At 48.4% G+C, this 13,036-nt stretch overlaps 1 protein-coding gene across 3 annotated transcripts in view; it reads left to right on the top strand.

Annotated features, from left to right (window-relative positions):
- The first annotated feature begins 443 nt into the window (after positions 1 to 443).
- The window catches only part of SLC25A15 (solute carrier family 25 (mitochondrial carrier; ornithine transporter) member 15), a 24,135-nt gene continuing 11,542 nt past the window's right edge, over positions 444 to 13,036 (top strand). The window contains exons 1-3 of one of the 3 annotated variants that reach the window (XM_012643833.1): positions 444 to 488; positions 3,211 to 3,334; positions 8,870 to 9,128. In XM_012643833.1, coding sequence (XP_012499287.1) covers positions 3,280 to 3,334; positions 8,870 to 9,128 — 314 coding nt within the window. In that variant the 5' untranslated portion in view covers positions 444 to 488; positions 3,211 to 3,279. Of the gene's footprint in view, positions 489 to 550; positions 1,083 to 2,856; positions 3,001 to 3,210; positions 3,335 to 8,869; positions 9,129 to 13,036 lie in introns of those variants that run through there. The other 2 variants (XM_012643834.1, XM_012643836.1) reach the window with 2 other exon arrangements.

Below are 13,036 nucleotides of genomic sequence, written 5' to 3'. Positions count from 1 at the left end.
TAATTTAATATTGAGGCCCTGAGTCCCCAATATAATTTCGCACTCCCTTATAATTTAGAATTAAGGCCTTTGCCTCCCAGCTAGGTTAAGCGGCTAGCGACAGCCCCAGCCCAGCGCCCGGGGCTGCAGAGCGGGTCTCGGGAACGCAGAGGCGGGAGAGCACCCCGGGGGCGCGGGCCCTGCGCTGGCTTCTGCGGCCGAGAGGGCTCCGCTGGGCTGGGCGCACCGCGGCCCCGCGCCCACTTCCGCTTCCCGGCGGGCTCGGCGGGCTCAGCAGGGCGGCACGGCGGCTCCAGGGGCCCCGGCTAGGCGCGGCCCGGCGCAGCCAGTCCCCCGGCCGCAGGGGCGCTCCTGAGCCGCGCGGGCCGACTGCGCGGGAGGGCGGGGCAGAGGGCAGGGCCGGCCCGGCCGACGTGGGTGTAAAGCGGACGCCCTGGCCGCAGACTTGGGGCCGAGAGCGGGCGGCGGAGCCCGAGCACCACGCGGCGGTGAGCGCGGCTGCGGGGAGCCGCCGGGAGGAGGGCGCGGGGCGGGCCTCGGCGTCGGGACGGCGTGACCTTCCCGGGCGGCCGGGGAAGCGGCCAGCGCCGCCGCACACGTGCTGCGGGACCAGCGCGCCGCGCCTGGGGTGGGCGGCCGGGGTCGCCGGAGACTGCGGGGTCCTTGGCCTTCCCGCGGTGCTTACCTGCAGGAAAGGTCGTCCTCATTTGCCCCCAAGTCGTGTCAGCTGGCCGCGGGCCTGCGCGCCGCCGGTGCCAGAGCGCCGGGAGCGCGGAGACGCTATGAATGGGAGCCGCGCGGGCTGCGGGGGGCGAGCCGGCCAGCGCTTGGGGCCGCGCGGACAAAGCTGGGAGTCGGCTCCCAAACCTGCTTCTCTGAGGCCCGGGGACGCGCGCCCGGCGGGCCCCTCAGCGGCAAAGCGGGTTCGCATCCCAGCGCCGGGCTCTGGTGGCGTCCTGCGGTCCCCGCCTTAACCTGAAGCTGGAATCTTCCCGGAGCAGTTCATGTTCCCTGGTGGAAAATGCGGCCTCATCAGATTCTCCCATCTGAAAAATTAACTTCCACAAGAATCGGGAAAGACGGTCGGCGCTGCTTTTGTGTTTCTGAGTCGGAGTGGTTTGGAAGAGGGGAGAAGGGTGCGGAAAGGATTCGTGTTTTTATTCCAATTGCTGCAGCAGGCTCATACACCAAGTTTAATCCACGCTGAACAGTCTTGCCGCCTCCAAGTCCTGTGTTTTCTCCTAGCCATAGCTGGACATTATCCGAATTAATTGCCCACTCCTTCTGGGTGAATCTGTTAGTACCCACCACTGTTTTCTATCCTAATGATTGTCCAAGTGGTTATTTCTAGGATTTAATGTGTGTGCTCGGTTCACCTCACAGGGTTGAGTTCATGTTGACAGATACAGTAGGATGCGATGTGACTTACTTTCCTTCCGACTTAAAGAAGTGTGCACACCAACAGAAATGAGCGCACAGAGGTTATCTTAGAGGCCACGTTGGATGTGCCCTGTGTGTGTCTCAGCTGCCTCCAGTTTTTTTTTTTTTTTTAATGCAGGGTTGGGAGTTCTGTGTTCTTTTCAGCCAGGTTAGAATACTCTGAAATTATTAGTTTATAGGCACAGACCTGAAGAGCAAGACTCTCTGAGCTGAATTCTGTCACTGACTAGTTGTGTGGCTTTGGAGACCTCTTGCTCCGGCCTCAGTTTTCCTTCTGGAGAAGGGGGAGGTTGGATTAGGGCTCTGATATCCTCTTCTAAGAAAGTTCCCGATGGCCACCACGTGTCAGCCTAATGAATGGTATTGTCTCTCCAGGCATATCAGTAAGGTACAAATCAGTGTCTTTCTAACTTAGTTGTTTTATTAAGTACTGTGCCTTTATTGTTGCTGGTTTTAAAATTTTGTAAAGAAAGGAAGATTCTTGGAGTCTGGTCGTTGGCAAAATGCTTTAAGGGGTTAAAAAACTTGCTGGCTAATGTTATTTTCCGTTGACGTTTAGGATGGCATTGGTGTTAGAAAGGACCTTGGCATTCATCTCTGACCCAGCACACCAGCCCTGTCTGAGAGGTGGGCTGACTGGGAGCACGCAGCTCCTCAGGGTGATGAGGAATAAAATTCTTCCTTGTTATTCATGAATAAGTTATTTACATGGTTTGGAAACCATACAGAATTGGTTGCTGAGTTGGTTATTTTCATTATCTACGTTAACGAGCCACCATTTCTTTTTCTAGTCAATATTTATTAAGTCCATGCCTCAGCAATGGTTGATTTTTTCCCTGAAGTTTGAGAATAGATTCTAGTTTTCCCAAACTTCTGGGCTCCAACCCAAACACTGAAATGAGATTTCCAAGAGAAAGGCCCAGTAATTTGAGTGTGTGATTTTTATCAAGCCAGTTTGGGCCTCAGTGGCTCAGGTGTTGCTCTCAAAGTATGGTTGTGTGGATTGGCATTATCAACCTCACCTGGGAGCTTGTCAAGACCGGCAGACTCCCTGGTCCTCTCTGAGGCCTATTGAATGAGAAGCTGCCTTTTAACAAGGCCCCCCAGGTGACTTGTGTGCACATTTAAGGTTGAGCGTTAGTGGACTATGGTGCGAGGAACACGGTGTTCTGTGCTGGGCTTTGTTGTGAGAGCACGTGATGTGTGTGCCCAGTTGAGCATCCCATCATTCCCACATGGGAATTGCCTTTGTATTGTGATGATTTTCTCACCCTGTGCTTTAGAGGCCCAAGGGTGGAACAGGCATTCACACCCAGGTGTGTGTGACTTGGCGCTCCTAACCTTTTCTACCTGAGTCCTCCCTTCCAGATCTGCTCTCTTGTGACACGCAGCACAGGCTGCAGTCTGATTTGAGAACTGATAGTTGAGTTTAGGCCTCTGAAAACCTATTCTGATGTGGTTAAGAAGTCTGTAGTTTGCTTATTTACTTGGTGTTCATTTTTAAGGTTCTCGGAAAGGCTGGTTGAAGTGCTGCTGGTGGCTGCAGCATTGCTACTCAGGGTAGGTTTTTGATCTGTGAGTTTTTTTTGGCGGGGGTGGGGGGGACGGTCAATTACTAATCTGCACTGACACTTTGAGCCCCCTTCCTTTGGAGCAATGTAGAGCCTATTTCCTGGCTTCCAGAAGTTCAGGTTCAGTAACTTGGGCTCTGGGTTAGAGAATGGGAGGCTGCAGAGGCTGGACTAATGGTGAATTTTTGCTTCCTCCCAGGGATATGCAGTGCCCATCATAAGCTCCAGAGAGTACCTTCCACGGAGACCAGCAGAGGAGTGGGCAAACATGAAGTCCAATCCTGCCATCCAAGCTGCCATCGACCTCACTGCAGGGGCTGCAGGTACAGTCATGTGTCATATAACAATGTTTCTGTTAACAGTAGACCACATATACAACAGTGGTCCCATAAGATTATACCTTATTTATACTATACCTTTTCTATGTTTAGATATATCAATACTCACCATTGTGTTATAATTGCCCACAAGTCAGTATAGTAACTTGCTATATAGATGTGTAGCCTAGGAGCAATAGGCTATAGATCCCAGGTGTGTAGTAGGCTACACCTGTGGTCCCCAACCCCCCAGTCCATGGCCTGCTAGAGACTGGCCCCCACTCCCCACTGTGGAAAATTTCTTTTCCATGAAACTGAGGAACTGGGGAGCCATATAGGAGGAGGTGAGCAGTGGGTGAGTGAGCGTATTTGCAGCTGCTCCCATCACTTCCATCACCGCCTGAGTTTCCTGCCTACCCACCACATCCATGGAAAAATTGTCTTCTGTGAAACTGGCCTCTGGTGCCAAAAAGGTTGGGGACCACTGGGCTACACCATCTAGATCTGTGTAAATATGCTCTGTGGTGTTCACACAATGAAATCTCCTAATGACACATTTCTCAGGATGTGCCCCTGTCTGTAAGCAACACATGACTATAATCCCAGAGAAAACCCAGTCCCTGTGGTCCTCAAGCACCTTCTAAGCAACATCAAGTGAAAGTGTTACGAACATATTGCCATTCGCCCCCCCAGAAGCAATATTCTTTAACCTCAGAATGAATCCATTTAATGGAAGTATAATATTGTTCAGAGCATGGCAGAAGGTAGAGTGGTGTTCGTTATATTAAACCTTTATGAGTCAGGGTTGACGGGTGGGAATGTCCCCAGTGCAGTTGGAAAACAGCTCAGAGATAAAGTCTCTTGTTCTTTGTCATACGGCTGGGTTATCCCAGCAGGTGGTGTGGGACCTCAAGCCTCGCAGTCTTCAGAACCATTGTAGTGCGAAAATAACACCATGCCATCTCTGCGGGGAAACACCAGTTACTCTTCTTATTCGTGTTGGGAAAGAAAGGACACCCTTTAGAAATGTCTTTAGAAATGAGGCTGATAGTGGACCGTCTCAGAGCCATGAAAGGAGAGGAGAGGAGGTAGGATTTGCTGGGCTGAGGCTGAGCATGGGGCCTGAACCCGAGGGCAGACTGCAGTGCGGTCAGCATGAAAGCTGCTTTGTAGAAAGATTACCTTGAAGATGCCATGAGAGCAGGAACCTTGGCCTGAGGCAAGTGAGGGAATTGGAAGTGCATGGTAGTATTTAGTTCTCCGAGTCCTGTGTTATCTCGGGGCAGAGGTGAAAGGGGCGCTGGAATGCTCATATGGTCCAAAGGAAAGCTTTGATCTGCCCGGCCTCCCACACCAGTTCTCACAGTGGTTGCAGCTTCCTGGAGTGGGGAGCTGGAGGGGTGTTGCCCAATGCTCTTATCCAGTGTGACAGGTGTGTTTAAGGGGCTGCCACCTCTCATCCTGTCATTTGCTCAACTGTGAAAAAGAGATCGTTGTTCAGAGAAGAGCAAAGTATTCTTCCATGATCAAAGGTTGGTTGAGGTAGGCTAATGAGGAAGGCTGGAAACAGCGAGTTGCAGATGTGGATAAGGAGCGCTGGGCAAGGACACTCCTGCTGGGCCAGAGCCCACGGGAGCGTCCTGGCCCCCGGAGCAGGGGACCTGAAGGACGGCTGGAGACCGCCCAGTGCTTCTTGTCCACTGCGTTCCTTGGGTCAGCCCCTCACCCTGCCTTGGAAGTGAGCTGCAGCCCCCGAGGCCCCACGGCCCGTCTCACCAACTCCCCACACCACACTGCGGAGGACACTGACCCTAAGAATGGTGCAGCCTCTGCCGCCTCTTACCCCAGGTGAACATGCTGGGCTCAGTGCTTGTCTCTGCGTTAGGAGGGTGTTTAACCACATGAGAGATTCTCAACTTTTGATGGTTTATGTCCTTCCGTCAGTGTGTCGAAGAGCTGAGATTTAATTGTGATAGAATTAAAAAGCTTACGTTTTCCAATTTACGTGCATATAAATGTTTGGATGCCACATTTATAATTTACGGTCAGTTTTAAAGATGTAAGTTGCAGCAGTTTTAAAGATGTAAATTGTTGGGAGCCTGGTGTGTGAGACATTTGCTGGTGGGTATGTTTTTCAACAATTATATTAACATGTATTGGGCTCTTATGCATGCTGACACAAGTTTCTGGTCATGTGGGTAGGTATTTCTCCTTATGCTAGCAACACAGGGCTGCCCTTCACTGATGTAGAGCTGCCATGGGTTGTCTAACTTCCAAGGACAAGAAGCCCCTTTGCAGGGGGGTTTCTGTGGGTTGGAACGGCAGAAGAGGTGCCCTTTAGTGACACAGGCACCTCTTTTCTACTGTAAGGCATGTGAAATGCAAATGGGAAGTAGTAGTTCCACTTTTGAGCATCTTGAAGTCTCTGAATGATGGAGCGGGAAGGCTCTGATGCTCGTGTATGTAGAAAAGAGGGCTAGAGAGGCACAGTGAATTTGTTCAAGGTTACACAGCTAGATGGCGTGAAGACAGGGCCGGGAGCTCAGGTTGTTGTTCGTTGTCTTTGTTTTAGCACTGTGTCAGCAGCATTCCCAGAGATGAGGGCAGGTTTCTTCACTGCCCTCGTTCTCTACGCGCAGAAACTGCTGGGCTTTGGGATTTTTCTGCCAACCATTGCCAGGAGCAGCGGACCCCTAGTTTTGTGGCCACAGCCCAGCCATGGGCGTATCAGACTATGCACGGAGCTGGCCATGGTCTGAGGTGATGGAGGTGGAGCATAAATATGCTCTCTCTCTTTTTTTTAAACAAACCTTTCCCCCACTATGTGGGTTTGCAGCCAGCTCATCTTCTGTGCTAGAAGTTCTCCTCCTCCCTATCTGCAGTTCTATAAGAGATTCCAGGAAAGGCTAGAGCCCTAGGCAGTTAAGGGAGGATTTGAAGAAGATAGGTAATGGATAACTACTGAAATGAGGCAGCATGGGTCCCAAAAGTTAAACCATCTTAAAGGGAAACTTTGGTAGCACTTTAAGAGTTAGTCATTTAACAACTCTGCAGTAATGCAGTCACGACTTTGACCGCTCTTGTTGCAGTGTGCCTTATTTAGCATAGTCGGGGAATGCGGTATTTCAGATCATTGAAGTTTATCCTCTCAAATGCCAAAATTAAAAACCACCTCCAAACCCTTTTTGATTGGAATATCTTGAAAACGATATGCTTTCCTGGGCCCTGTGAATGTGAAATGGAACCTTTATCGATGGCCTCCAGAGGTGTGTGAGGTTCTCACTCGGTTCAGGTGGGCAGGGCAGACCAGGTCTTTTTGGTGTGAGTCTGCTTCTCTGTGCTCACGTCTGCCCTCCCCAAGAGCTGTCCCCCTCCCCCCAACACCGTCCCTGCCATGAAGGATTTCCTCTGTACCTCGTGACTTGCTGACTCTGCGTTGAGGACTGAAAATGCAAATGCCAGCCTTCGTAAAGTGTTGGGTGTTACGTGGTCTGAGTGCCTCTCCTGTGACAGGAGATGTGTGGCTGGCTGTGACAACTCCTAAAGAATGTGTTCATTTGTCTTTTAAAGAGAATAAGATGATCAAAAGTCTGACTTTTGTGGAAGTGGAGAAATATTTAATCCCTCTCATTCCTGGCTTTATTGACTTGATAGATCTTTGAGAACCTACTAGGTGTTGGCTCTGTGGTTGGTGCTGGTGTTCAGAATAGTCTTCACTTACTTGAGGGGGGCATGGTGGGTGCCGTGATTGTGTCATTTGTGCTAAGTTCCATAGGAAGTTAGCTTACCTTTACAGACGAGGAGAGGAAATCGTAGCTAGCATTTTCACATTCACTAGCCTTCCCCCTTTTCCCTCTTGGAAATGTAGCTGTCATACAGCAAATGCATCTTGTAATAACCTGTGATGTCTGGACCGTCAGGATGATTGAGTTGAAATAAGGAAACCCTCCAGTGAAAACATTAAGGTGCTGAATTAAATGCTTTTTTCAGCTTATCTGCATCTAGTTTATCTAAATTATGTACTGGCTTTAAAAATTCCGAGTTACCTCTTCTTTTGGAATAATTAAATTATTTTGATACAGTGTGGGTCTCATTTTACCTAGCCCAACAGTATCTGGGAGAGAATGACTGTAAATTAATCATAGTAAAATTATGTTAAATTACATTCCACTAATTCAGAATTGGGGATAATTTGGCAATTCAAAGCGGAAATGTGTCATTCCTTTCCTAGAGGAAATGAATGATAATGATGGGATCACAGAGATTATACTTTTGGTTGATCAGTTTTCAAGCTCTTTGGAATGTCCATTTATCTGCCAATAAATAATTGAGAAGGTTATTCTTAATGGCCCCTCTCCATTCTCTACTTTCCACAGTTTAGGTGGTATGATGATGTAAAATGTCAAAGTTAGGAAATTGCATTTCTTAAATATTTTGTGTAAGGCTTTTCTTCCATTTAGATGAAGCTTTAATAGCCTTGTTAAGTGGTTGTGATGTTTCCTAACACAAGCAGGGGATGTCTGAGTTGCGGTGTCCTCTCAGGCCCAGGGAAGGTGGTAAACATTAACCTGTGGCAGTTCTCGAAATGCTGACCCCTGTCCGGGCTCTGGGGCGATGGTAGGGTGGCTGCAGTTCATTCCTTTCCCTACATACAGGATTCTTATTGACGTGATCTCATGCAATTTAGACTTTGCTGTGTTTAATATTATTACAGTATGAAAGTGTATAAGTATAGGATTTATGCTAAGCAAAAGTAAATTTCAGTGCATTCCCTATCTAAAAATAAATCATTAATTGGTAGAGTTCAAATTAAAGAGGTTTTTCCATAGGGTCAGGTATTTAGCTCTTCAGGGTTAATTTGCTAGACTCCTTGTTTTTACTTGATCTTAGCCAAAAGGCCAAGAAACAACGTTTCTTGTTTCCTTTGTCTGATGTCCAGTCCTCTGCTGCTGTTCTGACTGTCACCAGCCCACTGGGCATTAGGCACAGTGGAGTGACTAACTCTCCCCAGGTTTCCCCTTGCCCTCTCGTGCCTCTGTCTCTCGTGCACGCAGTAACTGCTGTTCACTGAGCACTGGTTGTGTAGCAGGCACTGTGCTAAGCCCGTCTCCTCCACTTGTATTTACTCCTTGCGCTAACCCTGTGTGGTGGGCATGGATGAGGAACTGAGGCTCTGATGTGGTATGGCTTGTGCAGGATCTCGCAGCAAAGCCAGGCTTCAGCACAGGTCCCTCTGACCCCATTTCCAGGGTTCCCAAACACACGCTGCGCCTTTGCATCCTGTCACTTCGACCGTTGAACACGTCTGTCTCCCTTGCCGAGCGTGAGCTCCTTCCGGGTGGGATGTGGGTGCTGGGCACATTAGGGCCTGCCGTAAGTTGTTTGCTGGACTCAGCTGGAAGGGGAAAAGAGGTCGAAACAAACTGAAGCAGGGGTAAGCCCTGGGGTAGGCGGCTGTGCCTCCTTTCCGTGGGTAATTGAGGCTGTGCTCGGAAACGAAACGGTAGCTCGTACTAAAGCGGACTTCTGTCCTGGTTCCAGGGGGCACAGCGTGTGTCCTGACCGGGCAGCCCTTCGACACCATGAAAGTGAAGATGCAGACGTTCCCCGACCTGTACCGGGGCCTCACTGACTGCTGTCTGAAGACCTATGCCCAGGTGGGCTTTCGCGGCTTCTACAAGGGCACCAGCCCGGCGCTGATTGCCAACATCGCCGAGAACTCTGTCCTCTTCATGTGCTACGGCTTCTGCCAACAGGTGGTACGGAAAGTGGTTGGATTGGACAAGCAGGCAAAGCTGAGGTGAGGCAAGGACACTGACGCTTTGTTTAAAAAAATCCGCACTGTTGTATGGCCACAATTTTAATGATACCCAATAGGAAAGAACATTTCCTTTTTAAAACTAACTACTTTCTTTTTGATTATGAAGTCATACGTTGTCATCCTGTAAAACTAGGAAAAGCCATATGCATTACACAAAGGAGATGTGCCCATAGTCCACCACTGAGAACAGCCACCCTCCTGGCTTGGTATTGTTCAGGAGAATGCGTTCCGCACGCTGGGAACCGTGCTCCCTCTCTCGTCCGCAGAAGAGCTGGGCTAAAACCACAGATGCAACTTTCCACCAAAGTTTTAGCTTTCATTTCATCAGCAAAATGCAGGGTAGTGGGAAAGGTTGTCTGAGTCAAATAGAATGAGGAGAAACTTGGAATTTTAGGAAGCATGGGACACATCTGAGAAAATGCAGATGAACCCAACTTTCTATGGCTGAGTCTTCCCTAAGCATCAGACTTTGGCTTGTGTTTGGTCTTCCCTGGGGTATCTACCGTACAAAGACAAAAAAGAATTGGGAAACAACCATCCCTCCTTTGAACATTGATTTATTTTAAATCATTTACAATTATAGAAGCGTCATGGCTGCAAAGGGCAGTCTCCGTTGTTTCGATAGGAATTTGAAACCGTGTTGCAACTGCAGGTCCCACATGACTGAAGTAGGTTCCTTGTGTACAGAAGTGTTCTCTGGAGCTGCTTAGAGGTCTCAAGATGTGCCCTTTTATATGCAAGAATTTGATCATGATGGACAGAACTTGTTTTTTAAGGCTTGGGACCAGATAAGATCACCTAAGGAGACAGAGTAGATGGGGAGAAGGGCTGAGGGCTGATCCCACGGCTCTCCAGCACGGAGGGCAGACAGGAAGGAAGAAGTACAGAAATAAGCAGGAGATACACCAGGAGAGTGTGGCATCTGAACAGAAGCAAAACGATAGGTGACTGTAGTTTTGTTGCCCATTGAGGGAGAGACGTTCTATTTGAGGAGATTGGGAATTTCATTCTCCTTCAGCCTCCCTAGCTAAGGACGAGATGGGGAGAGAAGACAGCAGAGCTCTGTCCTCCCCTCTGAGCAGGGTAGCTCCCTGGCCATAGGACAGAGACGGTGACTTCTGCCTGCTCGCATCAGCAAGACCATTAGGGATCAGGCACTGCCTGCCGCTCTCCATGTTTTTCCTTTCTTAGCCTATGAACAGCGTGAAGACGAGAACATACTGCTTTTCTGATGAGGAGCAATCCAATACTGTACAGCTGCATTTCCCACACCATCTTCAGAACACTGAGTCGGTGGGTGTCCTTAAGAAAGGGTTGGGAAATATGTCGTAGTGTACCTCTTGTGAGGAATTGCTCTGGTACATTAATCCTGTAGCATACATGTTCCTTAGCTTGTTAAAGACGCTTGGGAGTTCTATAGTAAGGAAACCATCCTGTTCAACATTGTCTAACTTAGCACTCCAATCTTTTTGAGATGGGGGCTTTTTTCTTTTTCATCCTGAAGAACAGTGTTTGCTTGTTACCTGTTAGGGAAATGCTACCTCAGAGCCTACTGAGCTCTGACACAGATATCATGTCTTTGTAGCCGTTGCCATTAATCTGCGAGGAGGAAAGCAGGTGTTATCTCTGTCTTGCAGACGGGGAAATGAAGGTGTAGGTGTTGACAAGCTGAAGATCACCCAGTGGGACTCAAACTCATGTCTTTTGAACCCCTGCCCAGTCTTCTTTCCAGCAGACCACAATCGGGGCTCTGGAATATTTCGTGAGGGTCAGATTTAGAGAGAAATTTAACCAAGAGCAGCAAAAGGAAAGAACTGCTTGTGAGAGCACATTATGAATTTCTGCAATCACATTGTAAATATTTGTCTGTTCCCAGTTTGAGCACGACCCAGAGTGGTAGTCCACTTTGACCTTTGGCTGGATGGGGTCTGACACAGCAGGAGTGTTCAGGTGCATGTTTGTTGAATAGATGACAAACAGTGGATTCTTACAAAATCCCCTCATACGCCTATTGCCATTTCAGTTCCAGTTCTACACCTTTATACTACACACACAACCAGGGGCCCTGCACCTCATTTTATGCCCTGGCAGATGAAAGTATTTATTAGAAAGCCAAAGTCCACTGCAGCTCTGATCTGGCCTTGTCCTCGCACTATAGTAATGTGCTTGGTGTTCATTCAGACGTCTAAGTCATCATCACATCTTAGATTGAATAGACTTCTACATTTATCGTCTGCCAATTTTGTTTTGGCAAACTGGTTAATGACCCTAATTAACTGTTGCCTGTCAACAGGTTGACAGAGAGTCCCCAAGAGAGGCCAAATATTGATCTGGGTTGGCTGAAAGACAGCAGAAACCATTTTAAGCTTTGGTTTTAACAAATGAGCAAAGAAGGAGTGAAGTGAGGAGGAAGGAACAGACCGAACGACATTGGATGGTTTCTACACACCATAAAACCATGTGCAAGTACATTTGTGTCCCTGGCTCGCCTTGGTTAATGGTCATAGGTTTAATTCTCTAAAATCAAAAGGAAGTTCGCTCTGCAAACATTGTCCTCCTTATGAGAGAAAGCCCGACTGCTAGCCAACTCTTCTAAGAGGCTGGGGTTGTGAGAGGCTGGCTCCGCCCCTGGACACCCCGCTTGCGTCTGTCCGTGGCACAGAGGCTAGAACACTAGGAAACAGGAAACCGGAGCCGAGACCAGAGACAGCCTTGGTTTTATACTAGTTTTTGACACTGGTGAAACTTTAGGACTATTGAATGTGGTAGGTCCTTTGGGCTTTTGCTCACAGTTTGAAGAAAAATTGTTAGGGGATTGAGTCTCTACCACGGGTAGCTAGCTGAGGGGATTCCCACCCAGGGGGCTGCTGGAAATGTGTGAGGATGATCTTGGCTGTCCAGGGACAGCAGGATGGCGGCGTTTAATGGGTGAGTGTCAGGAACAGTTTAGTCCTTCCCGCCCAGTAAAGGATTGTCCCACCCCAGATGCCACCCATGCTCCTGTGGTGAAACTCATGCTAAGACTGGAAGGGATCTTCTTTTCTGACTCCCATGAACTCTCAGAGAAGTGTTACTGATTTCCTGAGGAAAGTTTGTCAGACGTTCCCCCATATTCTTGAATTCCTTTGGATTCCAGTTTCCCAACCCTGCTGGTGGTACTAAGCCCATGTGAGATGAGGTAAATGCTTCTATTTTTTTTTTTAATTTCAGAATATTATGGGGGTACAAACATTTTAGTTACAAGTAATGACTCTGCCTCACCCAAGCCAGGGCTAGAAGCGTGCCCTTCCCCCATACAGTGTGCTCCATCTCCATTAGTTGTGAGTTTACCCTCCCACCCAACTGACCAGCACCCAGCAAATATTACTACCATGTGAACACCGTAGTGTTGATCAGTTAGTAACAATTTGATGGCGAGTACATGTGGTGCTTGTTTTTCCATTCTTGTGATATCTCACTTCAAAGGATGGGCTCAAGCTCTATCCAGGATAATATAAGAGGTGCTAGATCACCACTGTTTTTTGTGGCTGAGTAGAACTCCATGGTATACATGTACCACATTTTATTAATCCACTGACATATTGATGGGCACTTGGGTTGTTTCCACGTCTTTGCAGTTACGAATTGTGCTGCCATAAACATTCGAGTGCAGATATCTTTTTTATAGAATGTCTTTTTTTCCTTTGGGTAGATGCCTAATAGTGGGATAGCTGGATCTAATGGTATTTCTGTTTTTAGCTCTGAGGTATCTCCAAATTATTTTCCACAGGGGTTGTACTAATTTGTGGTGCCACTGGCAGTGTAAGGGTATTCCTATCTTTCCACATCCATGCCAGCATTTGTAAATATTTTGGGACTTTTTGATAATGGAGTTAGGTGATACCTCA

The sequence above is a fragment of the Propithecus coquereli genome, unplaced genomic scaffold (assembly GCF_000956105.1).
Source record: "Propithecus coquereli isolate 6110/MARCELLA unplaced genomic scaffold, Pcoq_1.0 Scaffold201, whole genome shotgun sequence".
NCBI classification, from domain to species: Eukaryota; Metazoa; Chordata; class Mammalia; order Primates; family Indriidae; genus Propithecus; species Propithecus coquereli.
Note: the sequence above shows the minus strand (reverse complement) of the source record. Positions and strands in the feature narration are given on the sequence as shown.